Below are 25661 nucleotides of genomic sequence, written 5' to 3'. Positions count from 1 at the left end.
TATAACAATAATTATACAACACCCAGTCAGTACTTTTGAATTAATATTACTTAGATTAAAACAGTTCTTCTGTTTTTTTCACCCAATCTCCATCAAAAACCATATTTTTTGTATCTAATTATCACTATTAAAGCACAATCACTATGATCAGTAGCAGACAGGATCAAAATAACAAGGATTTAATATGCTCCTCTCCTCCCATATGTTTATGCTTCCTGTATTACCTTATGGTAAAGCCCTATTAAATAACTACTCAATTATTCAATAGCTGACTCGCTGAATGACAATTCCCTGATCCCCTTTAAACAAATCAGGGGTCCTTTCCTGTGCCCTCTCTAAATTTAATGGGGTCTTGTTTCCCAGATGTCCTTAAATTCACCAGGACCCCCATTCTCTGCACTCATCAGATCCTTGTTTTCAAAAAAAAATGTTCCCTTTAACTCACCAGTATCCAGTTTAGTCATAGTCATAGAGTTGAATTGCACAAATAAAAGCACTTTGACCCATCACAGCCAAGTAGATTTCTTTTCCAACTACGTTAATATCACCTGGACCATATCCTCCTATGCCTTGCCTATTTAATGTAGTATTGTAGCGGTGTGCTACACGCAGCGCTGAAATAACAACACGGAGTCGGTAAACTGCAGTTAAAGAAGATTTTATTCGAACTTCGCGGCTTCGCTTTAAAGCCTCCCTAATCCCACCCTCCCTGGGCGCGGATGCTGTAGGAGGCACGTATTCACAGTCCCGCGCGAGCTTTTCCCTTTGTTAGTGAAGCAGACCTGGCGCCCTTTTGGGACTGCCCTTTATGCCGGCGCACTGGCTATCTGTGAGCCGGTTTGAGTGCGCTAGGAAGTAGGTCGCCACATAACCCCCCCCCCCCCCAGAACCGGCGATACACCCCCCCAATGTCCACAGTCTGGGCTGGACCCTGTTTGGGAGGTCGGCCCCTGCGCCGCGGTGCCGGGAACTCGACCGGTTGCGCCACGTCCACATGGGCCGGTTTGAGGCAGTCCACCGTGAAAAACTCCTCTCTCCCCCCAATGTCCAGCACGAACGTGGACCCATTTTTCCTGAGCACCGTAAATGGCCCCTCATAGGGCCATTGCAGCGGTGGCCGATGCCCACCCCTATGTACAAACACAAACTTACAGTTCGGCAGGTCGGGTTCTGCCCATGCTGCGAAGTGGGTATGGGGGCCAGGTTGCCGAGCCTCTCGCGTAGTCTGCCCAGGACTGCTGCGGGTTCTTCGTCGTGCCCCCTTGGGGCTGGTATGAACTCCCCGGGGACGACCAGGGGTGCGCCATACACCAACTCGGCCGACGAGGTGTGCAGATCGTCTTTGGGCGCCATGCGGATGCCGAGTAGGACCCAGGGAAGCTCGTCCACCCAGTTAGCTCCTCGCAGGCGGGCCATGAGAGCCGACTTTAGGTGACAGTAGAAACGCTCCACCAGGCCGTTCGACTGTGGGTGGTAGGCAGTTGTGTGGTGCAGCTGTGTCCCCAAAAGGCTGGCCATAGCTGACCACAGGCTGGAGGTGAACTGGGCACCTCTGTCGGAGGTAATGTGGGCCAGTACACCAAAGCGGGACACCCAGGTGGTGATCAGTGCCCGGGGGCAAGATTCAGAGGTGGTGTTGGTGAGCGGGATCGCCTCTGGCCATCTGGTGAACTGGTCCACGATAGTGAGGAGGTGCCGCGCTCCACGCAACACTGGCAGGGGGCCCACGATATCCACATGAAAGTGGTCGAAATGCCGGTGGGTGGGGTGAAACTGCTGCGACAGAGCTTTGGTGTGCCGCTGCACCTTGGCCGTCTGGTAGTGCATGCACGTTTTGGCCCATTCACTGACCTGCTCGTGGAGACCATGCCAAACGAACCTGCTGGAGACCATCCGGACGATTGTCCTGATGGAGGGGTGCGCTAAACTATGAATGGAGTTGAAAACACAGCGCTGCCAGTTTGACAGGACAACAGGACAGAGTTGGCTGGTAGTGACGTCACAGAGTAGGGTCCTCTCACCTGGGCCTACGGGGAGGTCCTGCAGCTGCAAACCGGAGACTGTGGTTCTGTAACTAGGGATCTCCTCGTCCGCCTGCTGCACCTCTGCCAGCGCCTCAAAGTCTACCCCTTGGGAAAGGGCATGAATGTTAGGGCAAGAGAGCGCGTCCGCCACGACATTGTCCTTACCTGAGACGCACCGGACATCCGTCGTGTATTCAGAGATGCAGGACAGATGGCGCTGCTGGTGGGATGACCAGGGGTCGGACACCTTCGTGAACGTAAAGGTAAGCGGCTTGTGGTATGTGAACGCAGTGAAGGGCCTACCTTTCAAGAAGTACCTGAAATGCCGGATTGCCAGGTATAGCGCCAACAGTTCCCGGTCGAAAGCACTGTATTTGAGCTCGGGCGGTTGCAGGTGTTTACTGAAAAACGCCAGGGGTTGCCAGCAACCCGCGATGAGTTGCTCCAGTACCCCCCGACTGCTGTGTTAGATGCGTCCACCGTGAGGGCGGTAGGGACATCCATTCTGGGGTGCACTAGCATCGCGGCATTTGCCAAGGCTTCTCTCATTTTAATGAAAGCGGCGGCGGACTCCTCATCCCAGGTAACATCCTCGCCCAGACCCGACATCAGGGCGAACAGGGGGCGCATGATTCGGGCAGCTGAAGGGAGGAAGCAGTGGTAGAAATTTACCATACCCACGAATTCCTGAAGGCCTTTGATTGTGGTGGGTCGGGGAAAATGGTGGATTGCGTCTACCTTAGCGGGCAGAGGGGTTGCCCCGTCTTTAGTAATCCTGTGGCCCAGGAAGTCGATGGTGTCGAGCCCGAATTGGCATTTGGCCGGGTTGATTGTTAGACCGTATTCACTCAGTCAGGCATAGAGTTGACGGAGGTGGGACAGATGCTCCTGACGACTGCTGCTTGCTATGAGGATGTCGTCCAAATAGATGAAAGCAAAGTCCAGGTCGCATCCCACCGCGTCCATTAACCGCTGGAACGTCTGTGCGGCACTCTTCAGGCTGAACGGCATGCGGAGGAACTCGAAAAGGCCGAATGGGGTGATGAGTGCCATTTTGGGGACGTCATCCGGATGCATCGGGATTTGATGGTATCCCCGGACGAGGTCTACCTTGGAGAAGATCTGTGCACTGTGCAGGTTTGCTGCAAAATCCTGAATGTGCGGCACAGGGTAGCAGTCTGGTGTTGTAGCCTCGTTCAGCCTGTGGTAGTCGCCGCATGGTCTCCAGCCCCCTGTCGCTTTGGGCACTATGTGCAGGGGGGAGGCCCATGGGCTGTCGGACCTCCGTATGATCCCCAATTCCTCCATCCTCTTGAACTCCTCCTTCGCCAGTTGGAGCTTGTCCGGGGGAAGCCTTCATGCACGGATGTGGAGGGGTGGTCCTTGTGCCGGGATGTGGTGCTGTACGCCGTGTCTGGGCATGGCTGCCGTGAACTGCGGCGCCAGAACCAACGGGAAATCCGTCAGGACCCTGGTGAAGTCGTTGTCGGACAGCGTGATGGAGTCGAGGTGAGGGGCTGGCAACTGGGCTGCACCCAGGGAGAACGTCTGAAAGGTCTCGGCGTGGACCAGTCACTTCCTGGGCAGGTCGACCAGTAGGCTGTGAGCCCGCAAAAAATCCACACCCAGAAGTGGTTGGGCTACGGTGGCCAGTGTGAAGTCCCACGTGAACCGGCTGGAGCCGAACTGTAGCTGCACCATACGGGTGCCATAGGTCCTTACTGTGCTGCCATTCACGGCCCTCAGGGGGGGACCCGGTGCCCTGTTGCGGGTGTCGTAACTCGTCTGAGGTAAGATGCTGATCTCGGCACCGGTGTCGACCAAAAAGCTGCGTCCTGACCACTTGTCCCACACATACAGGAGGCTATCCCGATGACCAGCTGCCGTAGCCATCAGCGGCGGCTGGCCCTGGCATTTCCTGGGAACTTGCAGGGCGGGCTACAGCAGCGGGCGTCTGCGCCCCACCGCTGGTGGTAGAAGCACCATTGTTCGTTGGGCTCCCCACCCCTGCCTCTGGGGTTAGCGGGCTCTGTGGCTGGGCCGGGTCTGGTTTGCTGCTGGGAGCGTGGCCTGGTGATCTGTGCGACGGACGCCCCACTCACCTTCTTGGCGTTCCACAGCAAGTCCGCCCAAGGTGACACTTTCCGGGGGTCGCTGAAATCCGCGTCGGACAGCAGCAGGCGTATGTCCTCGGGCAGTTGCTCCAGGAATGCCTGCTCAAACCTGAGGGAGGGCTTGTGCCCTCCAGCCAGAGACAACATCTCATTCATTAAAGCCGATGGTGGTCTGTCCCCCAAACCATCCAGGTGCAGTAAATGGGCAGCCCACTCGCGCCGTGAGAGTCCGAAAGTCTTCATGAGTAGGGCTTTGAAGTCCGTGTATTTGCCGTCCTCCGGGGGGCGACTGTATGAACTCCTCAACCTGGGCCACTGTGTCCTGGTCGAGGGAGCTCACCACGTAGTAGTAACGTGTGTCCTCTGAGGTTATCTGCCGAACGTGGAATTGGGCTTCTGCTTGCTGGAACCACAGGTGAGGTTGCAACATCCAGAAGCTTGGCAGTTTCAATGAAACTGCATGAACAGATGCGGCGTCGTTCATCTCCGGTCCAAATATCGTTTGGACCGTCGGGGTCACCAATTGTAGCGGTGTGCTACATGCAGTGCTGAAGTAACGGAATGGAGTCGGTAAACTGCAGTTAAAGAAGATTTTATTCGGACTTCGCGGCGTCGCTTTAAAGCCTCCCTGATCCCGCCCTCCCCGGGTGCGGATGCTGTAGGAGGCACGTATTCACAGTCCTATGCGAGCTTTTCCCTTTGTTAGTGAAGCAGACCTGGCGCCCTTTTGGGACTGGCCTTTATGCCGGCGCGCTGGCTATTTGTGAGCCAGTTCGAGTGCACTAGGAAGTGGGTCGCCACAGTATTATATCTAATTCCACCACCTGCTCCATCAGCATATTCCAGATATCGACTATTCAGGTACTATTTAAAATTCCTCTTTCTCACTGAAAACTATACCTACTTGTTTTTCTTCCTACAATGGGTGTCAAAAGGGTTCTGACTATCCAACTTAACTGTGACTCTTATAATTTTATATAATTTTATTGAGTCATTCTTCAGTTTAATTTGCCCTAGGAAAACAAGTCCATCCAACCAATCTCTAACTATAACTAACCCTTTGATGAATCTCCTCTCCACAATCATATTTTCTCTGTGGCAATCAGAACTATAATCAGAATACAATATTCCATGTGATTGAACCAGTATTTTGTAATGTACTGTAACATTCAAACTCTTATATTCTATCTGCTAATCTCAAAGGCAGGCACACCATATGCCTTCTTCCCTGTTGCCACTTTCATCAAACAGTGAACATGAACACACCTGGTTTCTCTGTTCATCAACAAATAAAATGAAGGGTCTCAGCCTGAAACGTCAACTGTACTCTTTTCCATAGATGCTGCCTGGCCCACTGAGTTCCTCCAGCATTTTGTATGTGTTGTCTCTGTTCATCAACATTTCTTAATGCCCACATGAGGAAATCTGCAGATGTTGGAAATTCAAGCAACACACACAAAATGCTGGTGGAACACAGCAAGCCAGGCAGCATCTATAGGAAGAAGCACTGTCGACATTTTGGGCTAAGACCCTTCGTCAGAACTAACTGAAAGGAAAGATAGTAAGAGATTTGAAAGTGGGGGGAGGGGTGTGGTGAACTACATATAACTGTCTGGACATGTCCCCCCCCCCCCCCGCTGACTTCCTGTGGCTCCTCCCACAGACCCCTGTATAAAGGGGTCCTCCCTCAGTCTCCAGGATGTCATGTGATGGTCTCTTGCTGCTGACAGTGCTTTCTTCCAGCTAATAAAAGCCTGTCTCTTGCCTCACTTCTTGGAGAGTTATTGATGGTGCATCAAGGGAGAAATGCGAAATGATAGGAGAAGTCTGGAGGGGGTGGGGTGAAGCTGAAAAGGTGATTGGCAAAAGAGATACAGAGCTGGAGAAGGGAAAGGATCATGGGATGGGAGGCCTAGGGAGAAAGAAGGGGAGGGGAGCACCAGAGGGAGATGAAGAACAGGCAGAGTGATGGGCAGAGAGAGAGAAAAAAGAGGAGAGGGAAATAAACTAAATATATCAGGGATGGGGTAAGAAGGGGAGGAGGGACATTAACAGAAGTTAGAGAAGTCAATGTTCTTGCCATCAGGTTGGAGGCTACCCAGATGGCATATAAGGTGTTGTTCCTCCAACCTGAGTGTGGCTTCATCTTGACAGTAGAGGAGGCCTTGGATAGACATATCAGAATGGGAATGGGACGTGGAATTAAAATGTGTGGCCACTGGGAGATCCTGCTTTCTCTAGTGGACAGAGTGTAGGTGTTCAGCGAAATGGTCTCCCAGTCTGTGTTGGGTCTCACCAATATATAAAAGGCCACACCATGAGCACCGAACGCAGTATACCACACCAGCCACCTCACAGGTGAAGTGTTTCCTCACCTGGAAGGACTGTCTGGGGCCCTGAATGGTGGTGAGGGAGGAAGTGTAAGGGCAGGTGTAGCACTTGTTCCGCTTACAAGGATCTGTAACTTCCACCACCTCCAAAGGGATCCCACTACCAAGCACATCTTTCCCTCCCTCCCTTCTGCTTTCCACATGGATCACTCCTTACGCGACTCCCTTGTCCATTTGTCCCACCCTCCTCCCTTCCCACTGATCTCCCTCCTGGTACTTATACTTGTAAGCGTAATAAAATCCAAAGCTACACACACACAATGTTACAGGAACTCAGTAAGTCAGGCAGCATCCATGGAAAAGAGTAAACAGTTGATGTTTCACACTGAGACCCTGAAGAAGACGGTTTATTCTTTTCCGTACATGCTGCTTATCTGCTGAGTTCCTCCAGCATTTTGTGAATGTTGCTTTGGATTTCCAGCATCTGCAGATTTTCTCCTGCTTGTGATCCACTAAAGTCCACATGGACAACACTTACTAAACTGCATTCATCAATCAATCCCTTTGGTTATTTTCTCAAAAAACACTCAATCAAATCAGAGAGGCAGACTTCCCCTCTCCCAACAAAGCCATGCTGAATATTCCAAATGACATAATTCTTGCCCCTCAGAATTTTCTCCAAAAATTTTCCCATTACTAACAAAAGATTCAACAACCTGGCCTAATTCTTCTTAAATAATGTAAGAACATAAAGAATCTTCTGGTACCCACCAGTGGCTAACAAAGATGCAAAAATCTCAGTCAGAGTCCAATAATGTTTTCCCATAGTATCCTGGCATAGATCACATCTGGCCCTAGGGATTTATCTGCTCTTACAGGGTCCAAAACATAAGATATTCAATCCCTCAACTTTCTTAGCATCAATAGGATCCAGACAATCAACATAACTCTCCCTGTACTCACTATCCTCCATGTCCTTCTCCTTGCTGAATAAAGTCAAGAAGTATTCATTTAGGACCTTGCCTCCATACATACAATACATTTTGTAGATTATCCCTTTGATCCCTAAGGGGATATTTCATTACTTCTTTTTGCCTTCTTAACTCCAATCTTAAGTACTCACCTATATCATAAATGTTCCTCAAGAGATTTGTAGCCTATTCCTGTCATATGTTTCTTTCTTTTTGATTTACATTAAAATTTATTTTAACTCCTTAAATACGTTGGTTCAACATAGGTTCTGTAACTATTAATCTCCAGCAATCTTCTGAGAAAGAAATAATTTTATTATTCTTTATTCAGAGGAAATGGCTAATATAAGGGGGCATATTTTAATGAGATTTGAGGAAAGTATAGGGTGATGTCAAAGGCAAGTTTTTTTTTACACAGAGAATGGTGGATGCATGGAACGCCCTCCAGTAGTAGTGGTAGAGGCAGATATGTTATGGACATTGAAGGAATACAGATAGACAAAGGAACGAAAAAAATGGAGGACTATGTTGAAGAGAATGATTAAGTTGATTTTAGAGCAGGTTAAAAGGTCAACACAACATTATGGGCCGAAGGGTCTGTAGTATGTAGTTTTCTATGTTCCAGAGAATACATAAAGACAAGGAAATATGAGCAAAGGAAGAACATGACCTGCTTTTAAGGAAAGCTTAAAAGAATGGTAGGTATTTGGAACAGGTGCTAGGGATAGCAGTGTTTAAGAGTTTTTAGATAGACACATGAATATACAGGAAATGGAGAGATATGGGACATTTGCAGGCCAAAGGGATTCAATTTAATTTGTTATCATGTCTGGCACAGAAATAGTAGGAACAAGGGCGAGTCCCTGTTGCAGTGTTCTATGTTCCATGTTCTAAGTTCTACTATGTTTTTGTTGCTGAAAAGCTGCAACATACATAATTTGTTATAATAAATTTACAAAAGGGTTCTCCATACATTAATGATCATTTCTACAGAAACTGAATAATTACATCAGAATCAGGTTTAATATCACCAGCATTTGACATGCTAATATACATTACTGAGATCATTCAGTACATTCAAATTTCCAATGAAATAAGGGAAATAGGATCCACTGAGAAGAAGTGAAGGGAGAAGAAATGAAGAGGGGTAGGGGGCAGGGGTGGGATTAAAATGAGAGGAGAAAAGTGATGGAGAAATGGGTAAAAATATAAAGGAACAAAAGCACTCATTATCAATTCAGGGTATTCAGCAATGGCGGGGGGGGGGGGGGAGTGTTTCAGTTTGCATGAAAGCCTCAGTAGAATAAGATATCAGAAACATGATGTTTCTGGGATGTTGTCCCAGGATTCCAGATGCACTGTTCTCAATGAAATTCTATATTAAATTTATATGTCTAAGGCACAAATTAATGTTTCAAGAAAAAAACTTCTAAGGAAACAAAATTCCCTAAAAACAGAGATGAGCAGAGATAGGTCAAGACATTTGGTTGAAATATTATATATACGGGAGTGAGTAACAGAATAAAGAAAGTATAGCGGGGCATGATCACGTTCAATGCCTGAACATCTGGTTAGCATCATTTCAAGAAAGTTGAGGTGTGCCAGCACAATTCTTTCTGTGAGCCAACTCTGAGCACAGAACAAACTGATATGGATGGTCTGCTATGAACAAACATCCTGATAATTACACAATTAGTGGTTGAAATATGATGTGATTATGGAATGGTGCCAATGGGAATTTGAAAAAGAAACATTCATATGTGAAAAAAGGAGCTGACTTACAGCAATGCAATTAACTTTAACATCAAAGTAATGTCTAAAATGTATTAAAAGGAATGTATAAAACGGTGCCTCACAGGATGCTTGAGGGCAACCACTCCAGACAATAGCTACGTCAGATGAAGATCCTCAATTAGGAATGTAGAGAATAACTCATTGCATAGAACACAACCAGGATAGAATAGGTAATGTGTGAAAAAAAATTGAGGGACTGTTGTCTGCTATGTCTCTTTGAAACATGGCTTACACCTACTTCACCTAACTGTGCTTTTCAGCCTAAAGGCTTCTCAGTTCACTGGATGGACCATACAGTGTCCTCAGACAAAGTTATATGCAGAGGAGTCTGCTTCTTAATCAAATCCTTGTGGTGTGCTGACATGACAGCTCTGGTTAGCTCCTGCTCACCCACTTGGAATATCTAATGGTGAAGTGTCGCCCATACCACCTGCCATGGAAGTTCACTTCAGCTGTCCTGATGGCAATCTACATCCCACCTCAGACAGACATGAAACCTACACTCAATGAACTCTGTGGTCAACAACCTAGAAATAGGATACCCAGAAGCCCTTTTTGACAAGTCACATTGCCAGTGACTTCAACCAGGCCAGCTTCAAAAGTGTGTTCCCACAATACTACCAGCATGTCTCCTGTCCCACCAGGGGCCCAAACACCATCAACCATTGTTAAAGAATCATCAATGATGCCTACCAAGCTTTCCCTTATGCACATTTTAGTTAATCAGATCACCAGGTTGTGCATCTACTCCCTGAATACAAACAGAATAGAGACAGGAGAATCCAGAACAGAACAGAAAGTGCTGTGTGAGGATGGCAGATGAGATTCTACATGACTGCTTTGAGTTCATGTTCAAAGACTCAGATGCTAGCCTAGATAGCATGATACTACTATTACAGACTTTAATTGCAAGTGTGTTCAGGATTGTGTGCCTAAGGATAACAATTTAGGTGTTTCCAAACTAGAAACCATGGATGAACCGAGAGATCCACACTCTTAAGTCTAGGTCAGCAGCATTCAAATCAGGAGACCCTAACCTTTATAAGAAATCAAGATATGACCTCTATGAAGCTATCAGAGATGCTAAGAATCAGAAACCATTCCAAAATTCAGTCTCCATCTGGCCATCAACCATGGCAGGGTTTAGATACTATAAAGGATTACAAAATGAAGTCAGGCAGCATCATCACAATGGCACATCCCTTCTCGAAGAGCTTAACACATTCTGTGAACAGTTTGAAAAGAAGGGAATAAGTATGTCACAACCCAACCTGACATAAGATTAATCTTCGGGAGGGTGAACCTACGGAAAGCATCAGGCCCAGTCAGTGACTCTGGCTGTGTTCTTAGACATAATCTGGGAGTTAATGTCTCCCTTTACAACTGGATCCTTGACTTTCTGACCAACAGTCTACAATCAGGATAGACAGCATCAGCTCCACCAGAATGAACCTAAACACTGGTTGCATCCTCAGCTTTCTACCTTATTCATTACAAACTGATGATTACGTAGCTAGATTCTGCTCTTAACTCCATCCACAAGTTTGCAGAGGATACTCATAATGGGCCACATTTCAAATAATAAGTTGGAGTACAGGAAGGAGATAGACAGTTCAGTGTGACATAGCATCATGGCAACAATCTTTCCTTCAATGTCAACAGAACAAAAAAGCTGATCATTGACTTCAGAAAAAGTCGGTGCAAAAACAGGCCCTTTGGCCTCTCCTGTTCATGCCAAACTATTATTCTGCCTGGTCTCATCAACCCATACCTGAACCACAGCACTCCATATCAATCTATGTACTTAACCAAATTTCTCTTAAATGTTGAAATTGAACTCACATCCACAACTTCGTTTGACAGCTTATTCCACATTCTCATCACCCAACGAATGAGGAAGCTCTCCCTCAGGGTCTCCTTAAATATTTTAACTTTCACCCTTAACCTATGACCTCCAGTTCTAGTCTCATCCAACCTCAATGGAAAAAGCCTGCTTGCATTTATCCCATAAGACCTTAAGACACAGGAGCAGAATCAGGCCACTTAGCCCATCAAGTCTGCTCCACCATTCTATCATGGTTGTATTAAGGTAATGGTTTCTCTGCAGCAGCAACGTTTGGGTTATGACTAGAGATAACGGGACTTTGGAATCCAGTGGCTATCCAATGGGAAAAATGTTGTTCTTTCTTGTGTGTCTGCGAGCAGGGGTTTTCACGGTCCTTTGTTGAGGAGAGATGAAGAGGGAAGACGCGTGTGGAGAGAGCTGGTAGACCACCGGACGGAGTGGACTGGGATCTGATGGTCTGAAGATCGACAAGGTTCGGAGAAGAATGATGGTGGAAGAATGATTACTGAGTGAGCTCCAATGTAATTTTGATTTTGACTTGGGCCCTTTTTTTTGTTTTGTTTATTTTCATTACTATCCCTATATTCAGATTAAGATTCATAAAGTCTATCATTTAATTGCATATGGTGTACTGTCTGATATTTTGTGTTGTGGGTTTGTAACTGGGGGTACGTTACACAGCATCCACACAAACATGATTACTCAGTTTGGTGGGGCCGAAGGCTGAGGCTGATTCCCCTAGATGAACGCGAGCTGGGTGAGCCTGAGGGTTACAATTGATATATTATCCCTCTCACCCTATTCTCCTGCCTTCTCCCCATAACCTTTGATACCTTTACTAATCAAGAACCTATCAACACCCACTTTAAATATAATCAATGACTTTGCCTCTACAGCCTCAGATTAGCCAAAAAAGTTCCTCCTCATCTCTGTACTTAAGTGGACATCCTTGTGTTCTGAAGCTGTGCCCTCTAGTCCTAGACTCCCCTACTACAGGAAACATCTTCTCCATGTCCACTCCATCTAGACCCTGCAATACCAGGTAGATTTTAATGATAACTCCCCTTCATTCTTCTAAGTTCCAGTGAGTACAGGCCCAGAGTCGTCAAATGCTCCTCATACATTAGCTCTTTCATTCCCGGGATCATTCTCGTGAACCCCCTCTGGATCCTCTCTAATATCAGCACATACTTTCTTAGATAAGGGGCCCAAGCTGCTCTCAATACTTCGTGCTGTCTGGCCAATATCTTATAAAACCTCAGCACTGCACTCTTGCTTTTATATTCTAGCCCTCTTGAAATGGATGCTTACATTGTTTTTGCCTTCCTTCACTCTATCTATCCAATTTACTAACTCATCCCGAATGCCAACTGAGTAAACCTTCTTGGAACTGGTTGAGACAAGTACATTAGCAACACTTAAAAGGCACTTGGGCAAGTACATGGATAAGAAAGGTTTAGAGAGTTATATGCTGAAAACAGACAAATGAGACTAGCTTAAATTGGATTCTTGGTTGTGATGGCTCAATTGGGCCCAAGAGCCTTTTTCTATGCTATGTAACTCTGTGACTCTATATAGGCATCTCAGTCAACATGGAAAAGTCAGACTGAATAAATCTCTCTCTCTCTCCCTCCCTCCCCCAACAAATGCAACACATTTACACTACATCTGTTTAAAAGGTCAAGCTTTAGTATTTATTTTTACAAAGAATGTACTCACCAAAAGTACTTTTTCAGTAAAAAGTTTAAATAAAACTGATAAGCTACCTTATACACTTCTGGGGGAAGCTGCAAGAATTATACGAAATGAAAATAATTAATATTTTGCTCAAGTCCAAAAATAACTTAAAATAAGATCAAGGGGTTGAAATTTATCACTTGAAATATAATTGCTAGCTTTATGTGGTACTCTGCTTCTAAAATCCATTCTACTGACTTCATTAGCTTGTAGCAATAGAGGAATGTCCATATTTAATTGCTTACAAAAGACATGAAAGCATTTTAACTCACATCATTAACATAATACTGGCTTAAACTTATAGGAGTGCCATGAAAATGGTATGCAGGCAGCACCAAGGAACAATCATCTTGGTTCATCTGTGAAAGCGGGGCTCATACACTGATTATAAAAGAAGCATATTTTTCTCAATGATTTAATTTAAAATGTGAACTTCAGATAGTTAGCCTTTCATTGAGGTGACTTGGGGAAAACCCAAGAAAGGGAAGGCCCAAGGATTCCTTATGGGGATTAGAGTACCACTCTTGTTCCTTTCAGGTGACCTGTTTTTTGAATGAAAATTTCTTGCTTTCACTTGGTTACTTACGACAGCTTTCCAAGTTTAAATGTTACTTTGTGGCCTTAGGTTAAAATAAAGTTGTAATTCCCAAAAGATAAATCCCACAGGTTTTACATGTCCATAAGATCCTTAGCAGCTTGAGCAGGCATTTCAGGTATGCTTGAAACACGCCTATTAAAATTACTCAGATGTGGGATTGACAGGAAATAGGAGAATTTCACATCACCATGACATTAGCTCTCCCTCTCCCATCCCAGATCGCAATCTTATTTGGTAGGTGGATAAAATTAGAGTTAATGTAAAGCTGAATAATACAGTATTATCAGCATACAACAGTATGAGTTAAATTTGACTCCTGCCGTTCGGATTGGTTAAAAGGACTAACTAAATATCTAATGTGATCAGCCCAAGGAAGTGAGTCAAAAAGCTTAAATTCAGGAGCTCAAACAGTTGGGGAAAACAGGGAAAAAACTAGTGATGGAAAGAGAACGGATTGGCAGGCATGCAGAGTGATCTATGTTTAATTATTGAAACACAATAATGATATGTATAATATGATAAATTATATAAATATTATAACAAAATAGTATAACTATACATATAATTATGCAAATAGATTTGTAATTAGCATGTGTGGTTATTATATTTCAATGGTACAATACAGAAATCTGAACAACCTGTAATTTATTTTGCTCATAAAATCAAAATTAGATTTAGAGTGAATCGTAAGTATTCATTTGACACTTATCCAGTATTGGTCCAGTACAGAGCATTAGAAAATAAAAATGTGATCAGCTACTTACCACCTCACCAGCTTCCAGTTCAAAGAGATAGTTTAGATAACTACCTATCATTTTTGTCATGCTTTGCCTGTATTCAGGAGTGATAAACATGTCCCTACAAGGAAAAGGAGTAAAATATTTAAAGTACAATTAACAAAACAATAAGCCACAAAAAACATGATGCAAACCTCAGTGTAAAACAGATAAACACTAAGAAATGGAAGAAAATTATTGATAATTATTTTGAAATTATTTTTCCACATTTTTCTATCTTACATGCTCTCACAGCTAATAAGGCAAATTGAACTACTGAAAATCGGGTTGAATGGTGCCACAACAATCTCTCACTCAATCGGGTTGAATGGTGCCACAACAATCTCTCACTCAACATAAGCAAAACCAAAGAGCTGATTATCGACAACAGAAGGAAGAAGTCAGAGTTCCATGAGCCAATCCTCATGAGTGGAATGGAGGGGGAGAGGGTCAGTAGCTTTAACACCATAAGATCATTAGATATAAGAGCAGAATTAGGCCACTTGGCTCTGCTCTGCCATTTCATCATAGTTGATTCAATTTTCTTCTCAGTCCCATCTCCTGCCTTCTCCCCATATTCTTTCATGCTCTGAGCAATTAAGAATCTATCAACCTTTGCCTTAACTATACATAAAAGACTTGGCCTCCACAGCTGCCTGTGACTACCCTCTGGTTAAAGAAATACACTACACTCTGGCTGAAGAAATTCCTCCTTATCTCCATTCTGCAAGGATGCCGCTCTATTCTGAGGCTGTGTCATCTGGTCTTACACTCTTCCACCATAGGAAACATTCTCTCCACATCCACTCCATAAAGACCTTTCACCATTCAATAGGTTTCAAGGAGGTCACCCCTCATTTTTCTGAGTTCCAGTGAATAAAGACCCAGAGTCATCAAGCGCCCTTCATATGACAAGCCTTTCAAACCTGGAATTATTTTTGTGAACCTCCTTTGAACCCTCTCCAGTTTCAGCACATCCTTTCTGAGATAAGGGGTCCAAAAACTGTTCAGAACACTACAAGTGAGGCCTCCCCAGTCCTTGATAAAGTCTCAACATTACATCCTTGCTTTTATATTCTAGTCCTCTTGAAATGAATGCTGGCATTGCATTTGCCTTCCTCACCACAGACTCATCCTGCAAATTACCCTTTCAGGAATCCTACACAAGGATTTCCAAGTCCCTTTGCATCTCAGTTTTTTTTGTTTTTTTTTTCTCCATTTAGAAAATAGTCAACCCTTTCATTTCTTCTACCTGAGTGCCTGACCATACTCTTCCTGACACTGTATTCCATCTGTCATTTCTTCTGTAGCCTCTCTACTTCCTCAAAACTACCTGCCCCTCCACCTATCTTCATATCACCTGAAAACTTGACAACAAAGCTATCAATTCCATCATCCAAATCATTGACATATAACATAAAAATAATTTATCCCAACACCGACCACTGTAGAACACCACTGGTTACCGTCAGCCAGTCAAAAAAGTCTCCCTTTTCACTCACTCTTTGCCTCCTGCCAATCAGCCACTGCTTTATCCATGCTAGAATCTGTCCTGTAATACCATGGGCTCATAGCTTGTTAAGCAGCCTCACGTGTAGCACTTTATCAAAGGCCTTCTGAAAATCCAAGTACACAACATCAACCAATTAACTTTTGTCTATACTGCTTGTTATTTCTTCAAAAAATTCCAACAGATTTGTCAGGCAAGATTTTCCCTTGAGAAAACCATGCTGACTATGGCTTATTTCATTATGTGCCCCCAAATACCTTGAGACCTCATCCTTAATAATTGACACCCCCCAACCACTGAGATCAGACTAACTGGCCCATAGTTTCCTTTCTTCAGCCTCTCTCTAAGCTTGAAGAGTGGAGTGACATCTGCAATTTTCAAATCTTCTGGAACCCTTCCAGAATCTAGTGATTCTTGAAAGATCATCACTAATGCTTCCACAATCTCTTCAACTACCTCTTTCAGAATGCTTGAATGTATACACCATCTGGTCCATGTGGCTCATCTACCTTCAGATCTTTCAGTTTCCTAAGAACCTTCTCTCTAGTTATGGTAACTTCAAACACATCATGCCAATTTGCTGGAACTTCCGCCAAATTGTTAGTGTCTTCTACAGTGAAAACTGTTGCAAAATACTTATTCAGTTCAACTGCAATTTCATTGTCCCCCATTACTATCTCAGGGTCTCAGGGTATTTGGGGGCACATAATGAAATAAGCCATAGCGTCATTTTTCAGTGGTCCAATATCCACGCTTGCCTTTTTTTTAAACCTTTTGGTATCCTCTTGAACATTATTGGCTAGCTTAATTTCGTATTCCATCTTTACCTTCTTAATGACTTTATTAGTTACCTTCTGTTGGCTTTTAAAAGCTTCCCAATCCTCTAACTTCCCACTAATCTTTACTCTTAATACGCCCTCTCTTTGGCTTTAAGGTTGGCTTTGACTTCTCTTGTTGGCCATGGTTGTGTCATTTTTCCTGTAGAATACCTCTTCCTCTTTGGGATATATATACAGTATCCTGTGTCTTTGAAGTTGTGTTCAGAAATTCCAACAGCTGCTACTCTGCCGTTATCCCTGCCAGTGTTCTTTTCCAGTCAACTCTGGCCCACTTCTCTCTTATGCCTCTGTAATTCTTGATACATCTGACTTTAGCTTCTCCTCAAATTTCAGTGTTAATTTGATCATATTATGATCTCTTGTCCCTAAAAGTTCTTTTATGTTAAGCTCTCTAATCAATTCTGGCTCATTGCACAACACTCAATCCAGAATAGCTGATCATTTAGTAGGGTCAACCACTAACTGCTCTAAAAAGCCATCTAGTGGGAATTCTAGAAATTCCTCCTCCTGTAATCCAGTACCAACCTGATTTTCCCAATCTATCTGCATATTTAAGTACCCCATATTGTAACATTGCCCCTTTGGCATACATTTTCTGTCTCCCATTGCAACTTGTAGGCAACATCCTTACTACTGTTTGGAGGTCTGAATAGGGTCTTTGAACTTGCAGTTCCTTAGATCTATCCACAATGATTCAACGCCTACTGACCCTATGTCACCTCTTTCTAATGATTTGATTTCATTTTTTACCAACAGAGCAACACTGCTCCTTCTGCCTTCTTGCCTATCCTTTCGATACATGTGTATCTTTGGACATTAAGCTCCCAGCCATAATCTTTCAGCTATGATTCTGTGATGCCTACAGTATCAAGCCTGCCAATCTTCAACTGTGCTGCGAGTTCATCTACCTTATTCCATGTATTGCGCACATTCAGATACACCACTTTCAGTCCTATACTCACACTTTTTGGTTTTGTCACACCATGCTCAACCTTGTGATTCCTAATTTTGTCTGAGGTCTTACCAACATCTGCCTCCACAACCATTCTACATCTCCTGAAGAACAATATTTTTCAATACCACACCCAATTTCCTCCCAGGGTTGTGATTTTGAATTTAAATGTAGTAGAGCTTGCAAGGAATACCCTTATCCAAACAATTTACTCTGGGTGCAATCCATATTGTTAATAATAGGGTGGATTTAATCCCTTTTAAGTTGATTTTCGGTTAAATGTAACTATAAATAATTTTGAAGTCTCCACAAGACCAGTCAGAAATCTGAAAATGTAACCCTGAAAACCTATTACAAAATGTTTTTCACAATCTGAGTCCAGTTCTCAGAGATGTGGAGCCTCTATTTTTTTTAGCACTAGTTGCCTGTTTCACTTGGCATTACTATAGTACTAATGAAGTAGTAATGAAAAAAGATAAATGTTAGTATAACACAATAAATTGGTTAAGTAGTTAAGAAGGTATTTTACGCTTAGCTCACATCATATTTGATGAAAGATTATTGATGGTGTGTGTTAACTCTATGTCTACTTATACAAATTTGGTCCCTGAAGTATCTCTGTATTAACATTAGCAATTTACTTATGTTTCAAATAGTGGGGTTTGTTAGCAATATCAGTCTTGCAAACCTTCATACTAAAATTATATAGGCCATATGCCATAGCACACCTTAAATATTGTGTACAGGCATTCCTGCTCTTTTGGTGCTTTCAGAACAAATTAGAAGGAGGGGTTTGGGAGGATGCCTTGAGTACATGGATTCTTGGAAAATAAGTCAGCAGATAATGATAACATATGTAGCTGGAGATACATTATCCTAAGTTAATGGAAAATGTTCTGTCATGCTACTACCTATATCTTGTAGATCATGGAAAGATCATTGGAAGTCAAATGCTATTGTGTATCCAGTTTCAGATCTGCTGCTGCAGCCATAGTATTTACATGTGTGACCAGGTGAGTTTCTGATCAAGATGTTTATGGTAGGGGACCCAGCAAAGGTAATATCGTTGAGTATTAAATCTAGGTGATTAGACTCTTTTGTTAGAGTTGGCCATTGTCTGACATTTTCGTGGCTTGAATGTTATTTGCCAATTACACATCTCTATTTAAATGTTGCTGAAGTTTTGCTGAATACAGACGTAACTGTTTCATTTGGAATTAACATCCTGACTTCTGACTTTATGATGTAAGGAACAAAGTTGGCCAAGGGTACAGCCTTGAAAAGTCCAAAAACCTGGCATGCTCAAAACTTTAGTGACACCAAACTAGCAGATTTTCCAAACTTTTGATGTTAATATTAACTTCACAGCACATTTTAATTGATTTTAAATGATACACTGTAATATAATAAATGTCCCCAATTGGCCAGGTAATTGGAAATGGAACCTGGATACTGGGCCCCAGTGAGTGGAAAGCTTGTGTGGGAACTTGGGCTATGGTGACTGAGAACACGGGACCCAGAACCCAGTGAGTGGAAATGAAGATGGGATCTGGGGCACTAGTAAGAGGAAACAGAGCATGGAAACAGAGCTCCTGTGAGTGGGAAGGGAGCACAGAGCCAAAACCCTTGATTTTGGAACCCTCAAGGTGTACATAAAGGCTGGCATAGAAATGGTGAGCTGAAGGGCCTGTTTCTGTGGTGTTTGACTCTACGATTCAGTAACCGCCATGATGATCTTCCTATGTGCATGTATTCCTATGTTCCTGTGGTTCAAAATATTGGAATGCTTACCTTTGATATCTATTAATTTTGGTTCACCCTGTGTAGCATGATTATAGTGCCACACGATACTATGGGAGATAGCCCCTCTGATCAGCTTTAGAGCTAGGGATGAATGTAGGACTTTGCTGCCAGAAGGATTGTGCTGTTGTCAATTCTATCAATATAATCATGGATAAATGCATCTATCACAGGATGATAGGTGAAGACAAAATCAAACAGATTTTTCCCTTGAGTTGGTTTATTCAGAACCTGCTAAAGAACTATTTTGACAGCTCAGCTGTTCAGCATTCATTAACTGAGGAAGGACGGGAATGGTAATCAACATATTTCTGCATCATATCGTTAGGTAAACTTATTTTATTCCACTTCTTACTTGAGACTTTCATACTTTTTCATCTGAGTAACAACACATTCATTGGTGTTAGTATTCTTGTAAAAGCTGAAACAAAACAACTTCTCTTTCTCTTCACATTAGTACCACTTAACCAACATACCAGATAACACAGACAGTTAAGAAAACACAATTAATTTGACATGAAATATTTTAAATGGAAAGTTTTGGAATACAGTGGATTCTTGTTAATTGGAACACAGCAGGACCAGTACATTTTGGCCTAATTAAGCAGTTGCCCCAATTAGCCAAAGATTCAAGGAAATAGTTAAAATGGTATAAAAAAGACAAACTTCCATTTAACTGAGTAACTATGTAGTTAAAAGAAGTACAGAACAAATTAGAACACTATCAATAGTACTACAGTACGATAAAACTATGCATTAGTTCCCAAAAGTTATCAACAGAGAAATTATGCTGCTGTGTTCTTTTGATTGACTGTAAACGAGCAAAATCAGTGCAGATACCTAGTGTAGATACTGGACTGCCTTCATACAATGCTATCGATGATTGCGTACTCCAAATCTTCAGTTTCATTGTAACATTTAAGATGATTGTCGATACCCAACTTCTTCGTAATTCCTGACTTGTTAAAGTAGTGAGATCATTTAATTTTCATTTCTGGCCATTTCTGGCAACTCCAATCCTGAGTGCTTGAACCCACAGTTAATAAAGCAGTTCAGAATTGTCTTACTGCTTATTTTTCACCAAGTATCAGTGACACAAATTACTGATTTTTGAACACAAGCATATGCAACTGACACTATTTAAAAACAGTTTGTTCTAAGCACAGTGTAGTGCCTAACAGCCACACAAGTGCAACTGATGCTAGTAGAAACTGGCAATTGTCTTCAGCCCCAGTTAAGCAGCATAGTGTCCCAAATAAACAAATGGAATCACAGCTATTTTCTCAATAAGTTTTTGTTCTTTAAGAATTGTCCCAAATAAGCAGCTACCCCAATTAGCCAATGGCCCAATTAACTGGAATTCACCATATATGTAGAAATATTAATCATAGTTAAATTACAGATTGTAGTACTTAATTTACAGTTATATGTCATTAATTTTAATAAACTCACCCACCAGCTCAAATTGAGGTGACCTTCCTTTGTCCTGTGATAAAATAGAAATCAATTTTAAAAATAAAGTTGTTTGATTTTATTATCCATAGTGAAATAAATAGTGACAGCCATTAATTCTTGATTCTGTGACTTTGTTAAATGTCTATCAGTACATAATTACAGCAATCCAATGGAAAGGAACATTATTTTCTTCGTATCAAGCAAATCACATCAAAGTAATTTCTACATGTACACAAGTACCCAAGATCAAAAGCTTCTTAGAATTATCAGTAATTAACAAATGAAGGCCAAAATATCTTCAATTAATAGAATGTAATACAGCTCCAAAGGAAAAATGTCAATGTAATAGACTACTATAATTTAAAATTTGATTTTATACTTACAAAGGCAAAGCTTGGCTTTTCTGGTTTTGTAATTCTTTTATTTTCTCTTCCAAAAATACTAATGGGTCATCAGGACACTGAACAAATAAACCTGTAAGCAATGCCTATCAGAAAATAAAAGATGATTATTGCAGGATTTCTAAAATTAACTTAATTGTTATTTCTATGTCCTCTTGGTCATCTAGTCTGGGATGTCTTTTGTTAAATGAATCCTAAATGGCTTGTAACAGTTAGAGAAATTTTAGCAATTTGTATAAATCTATAAATATGTAAAATCTTGATATTGCATGGTTGCTATATAAAATCTGGCATCATTTAATTCATCACCTTTGGTATTGAAACAGTAACATTATTTTAAAAGGAACACTGGAAATATACCTGTATAGTATCTGTACAAAAAGAGCATTGTTTCACAAGTTATAAGGCCCTGACAATCATAGGGAAGAAAATACCATTTGTAGCATACAGCAACTCATACCTTTAAAAATAAACTAACCAAATATAAAAAAATGACACATTGTCACCAACTACCCTGTCTCCTAACAATAAATGCTCATTTATTTTAAACATTTAAATGGAAAGGATGCTGCATGATACAGTAAAATATTGTTGCCCAGAGTATATTTTCTGTGCAGTATATTTAAATGACAACATCCAATCCGGCAACAGGAGCAATGGCGTGATCAACCTTGGAGAAGTTAGTGGCATGAATGAGAGTCACAGAGCTAAAAAAACTGAAAGAATAAAAAATAAAAAAATGGTCTATTGGACAGAGCCATAAAGACGGAAATTCAAGAGTTCAGACTGTGAACAAATTTCACATCAAAAATTGCAATCAACTTGAAACAGTGATCAATTAGTTTAGAATTGATGGAAAATTATGCAAATCTTGTAGATGTAGTTAAAAATTTTCCATTTTCCATACAGCATTTATGTTACAACACATTAACATTTATTATAAGCATCATGAAATTACTGTACAAAGAATGTATTTCAATATTCAGAATGGCAACAAAGCAAAGACACTTTAAAATAAATCATTAGTTTATTGCTGTTTAACTAACCTCTTTCACTTTCACCTATACATCATTTTTTTTTAAATTTTGTTTATTAGTTTTTCAAAACATTTTACAAATTAAATACCTCAAATCCCAATGAGGAACATTAGTGCAAAATTAAGCATACAATAACAATCATTTTAAACATAATTAAACATCTCAAGGCCCTTCACACGATCATTTTTCACAGAATTTAACCCAAGCCATATATGAAGGTATTCTAGGACAGATAAACCAAAAATATCAAAGAAATAGATTTTAAAGAGTGCCTTCCGTATGTATCACATGGTTCTTGTATCTGGGCACAGATGTGAAACCGTTAAATTAGGGGTGTAAAATGAGCAATTATCTCAGAGATCCCAATTTTACTATATCAAAAATTTATATAAAGGCTTATAACTAACTGCACTTTTCATAGTTCAACACACTTTAAAAGCTGTAACTAATGAATTTGATTGCTTATTTAAAAATACTGAATTCTAGAGCTAAGGTTCCACCTAGTGGTCAAAGTTTAAGTAGTATTGTATTTAGAGATAAACTTTTTACTCACCTATACAAACATAAGGGAAAACCAACAGCTCTGTGATAATCACAGAGGAATCCTAACCTCAACCATTGGCAAAATTATCACCAGGGTCTCGTTTCACAAACTGGCAATGCACCTTCAGAGAGGCCTACTCCCAGAAATCTGGCAAGATTTTCATGAAGGGCTTGGAACAGTTGACATTATCTTTACAGCAAGTCACCTTTAAGAGAAGTATAAAGAACCAAACTGCAGCTTGTTCACCACCTTCGTTGATGATATTAAAGATTTTGAACCAATCTGTTGACCTACAGAATATTATGGGAAAGTTTGATTGCCTCAAAAAGTTCATCACATTTGTCCGACAGATCTATTGGTGTATAATGGCCAGAGTAATGGATGACAGAGTATTCAGACCTATTCCAAGTCACCTTTTGTGTGAAACAAAGCTGTATGTTTTAGTATCATATTGTTTAGTATAATGTTGCCTGCAATGCCTAGCCTCAAAAGAAAGATTGAATCCACCTTAGACAGAAAGCAGATGGCATTCTTTTTATCTTAAGGCAAGGGGTCCCAACCATTTTTATGCCATTACTGAGGGATCCATGGACCCCAGGTTGGGAACTCCTGTCCTAAGGAGACTGTCAGCCAAAACCACAGTATGAGAAAGTAGATGATTGCTCTCAATGCTAGCTCAGAATCTGATATGCTAGGAAGCTTATACACCATAGATCAGTGGAGGAGACCAGAGACAGCAAAGGAGTTGGATGAAGAACTAAAGATGCTTGGAGTCATCTTTGCTGACTAAAAGCAGTCATCATTTTGCATTTGTGCTTTTTCAAATGTAGAAACAACTACATTGTGAACACCAAATATAGAGCACTAAATAGGAAGAAATACAAATGAATTGCTGCTTTGCTTGGAAAGCCTCTGCCGATCCTGGTAGGAAAAGAAGATATTAATAGGCATTGCCCTAGGTGCATGTGAATAGAATATGGAGATGGAATAGACAAACAGGGAATAGTGGAAGAAACTCTCCACGAGCTGAGGATATGCCTAGGGATGGAATAAATCTTATTAAATCTACCATAATGATCCTTTGAATATGGATATTATTTGGAAGAAGATAAAGACAAGGAGATACTCAGCAGGTTATGCAGAATCTGCTAAAAGACATAATAGTAAGTGTTTCGGGATAAACTGCAATCTCCACTGAAAAAAAATCAAACAAATGCAACATTTACAACACACACTAAATGCTTGAGGAACTCAGCAAGTCAGGTGGCATCAATGCAGGGGAGTAATAATTACAATATTTTACTCAGGTACATAGATAAAGTTGAGAGAGATGTAAGCTAAATGTAGCCAGATAAGCCTAATTGAGGTTGGCAACTTAGCCAGTCTGGGTAAGTTGGGATGATGGGTCTGGTTCTGTGCCAAATATCCTTGACTCAACAAAGGTGGTTACTTTTAAACATAGAAACATAAAAACATAGAAAACCTACAGCACAATATAGGTCCTTCGGCCCACAAAGCTGTGCCGAACATGCCCTTACCTTAGAAATTACCTAGAGTTACCCATGGCCCTCTATTTTTCTGAGCTCCATGTACCTGTCCAGGAGTCTCTTAAAAGACCCTATCGTATCCGCCTCCACCACCGTCACTGGCAGCCCATTCCACGCACTTACCACTCTCTGCGTAATAAACTTACCCTTGACATCTCTTCTGTACCTACTTCCAAGCAGTTTAAAACTGAGCCCTCTTGTGCTAACCATTTCAGCCCTGGGGAAAAAGCCTCTGACTATCCACATGATCAATGTCACTCATCAGTGGTATTTACTTGGTTATATTGGAGTGCACAAATAAAATCTTAGCCAGATAGTCACAGGAATTTAGTGGAGACTACTGTTCGTGTCTTCAAGCTCTTCCACTGTGTGGACTGATCTAGGGATTTGCCAGGTTAGTCCCCAGTGACAACCTCTTGTTTTGCTAACACAAAGTACACTGCAGATGCTGTGGTCAAATCAACACATACAAACAAGCTGGGTGAACTCAGCAGGTCGGGCAGCATCCGTTGAAATGAGCAGTCAATGTTTTGGGCCGGGACCCTTCGTCAGGATGTGTAATGTGTCCTGACGAAGGGTCTCCGCCCGAAACATTGACTGCTCATTTCAACAGATGCTGCCCGACGTGCTGAGTTCATCCAGCTTGTTTGTTCTCTTGTTTTGCTAATGTCTAAAGCAGAAGGATATACACTTGATGTATAATGAGCTGTTCTTTGAGACCAAAAGGGAATGCAGAGCTACTTTTAATCGCCATCGACCAGCTCTCCTCCAAAAAAGTCAAACAGACATATTATATACTATCTCTGATACTTTCTCATTGTTGCCCTTACTCTGGGAATTGGTGAGGTAAAGAAGTGGGAGAGAGAAGTTGGAGACACAATAAACTCAGATCCTAGACCAAAGAAAGAAAATTGCTGGGGGAACTAAGGGTTTGAGAGCACCTCATTAATGTATAAAGAAAATATAATGAATAAAGAAATAATGAAAGAGGTTAAGACAGTTAAGAACATAAGAAATAGGAGCAAGAGTAGGCCATTTGGCCCATCCAGCCTGCTCCACCATTCAATAAGGTCATTGTTGACAACGAGGAAGGAAGTTGCTTAGCTGGAATATAGTGACGACAGCTGTAGCGTCACATTATAACTTTTGATAATTAAACATTTAGTTTTGATTTAATTGAAAAATTGTGGGTTTAGATTCCCTTACAATGACTTGACATTTCGGCCTATCTCTCAAGAGAGCGCTGCACACTGACAGAGGTCCCGTTTTTAGCGCAGTTCTCCGGAATAAATTGAAAAGCTTCCATGGCATTATTCTGCGAGATATTGTTCAAAGGTCTTGGTCCACAGTTATCGCAGGAGACTTCACCAATTGTGGGCAAGGCAT

The 25661-nt window shown here is 41.9% G+C and overlaps 1 protein-coding gene across 3 annotated transcripts in view; it reads right to left on the bottom strand.

Moving 5' to 3' along the window:
- Positions 1-25661, bottom strand: part of fbxl13 (F-box and leucine-rich repeat protein 13) — a 181690-nt gene that overhangs the window by 155414 nt on the left and 615 nt on the right. For all 3 annotated transcript variants that reach the window (XM_059987209.1, XM_059987207.1, XM_059987208.1), the window contains exons 2-5: positions 21130-21233; positions 20748-20777; positions 14179-14272; positions 12799-12866 (exon numbers count right to left, since the gene is read on the bottom strand). In XM_059987209.1, coding sequence (XP_059843192.1) covers positions 12799-12866; positions 14179-14272; positions 20748-20777; positions 21130-21233 — 296 coding nt within the window. The remainder of the gene's footprint in view (positions 1-12798; positions 12867-14178; positions 14273-20747; positions 20778-21129; positions 21234-25661) is intronic.

Source organism: Hypanus sabinus, chromosome 13, assembly GCF_030144855.1.
Source record: "Hypanus sabinus isolate sHypSab1 chromosome 13, sHypSab1.hap1, whole genome shotgun sequence".
Lineage (NCBI taxonomy): Eukaryota > Metazoa > Chordata > Chondrichthyes > Myliobatiformes > Dasyatidae > Hypanus > Hypanus sabinus.
This window is presented reverse-complemented; position numbering and strand designations above follow the sequence as displayed.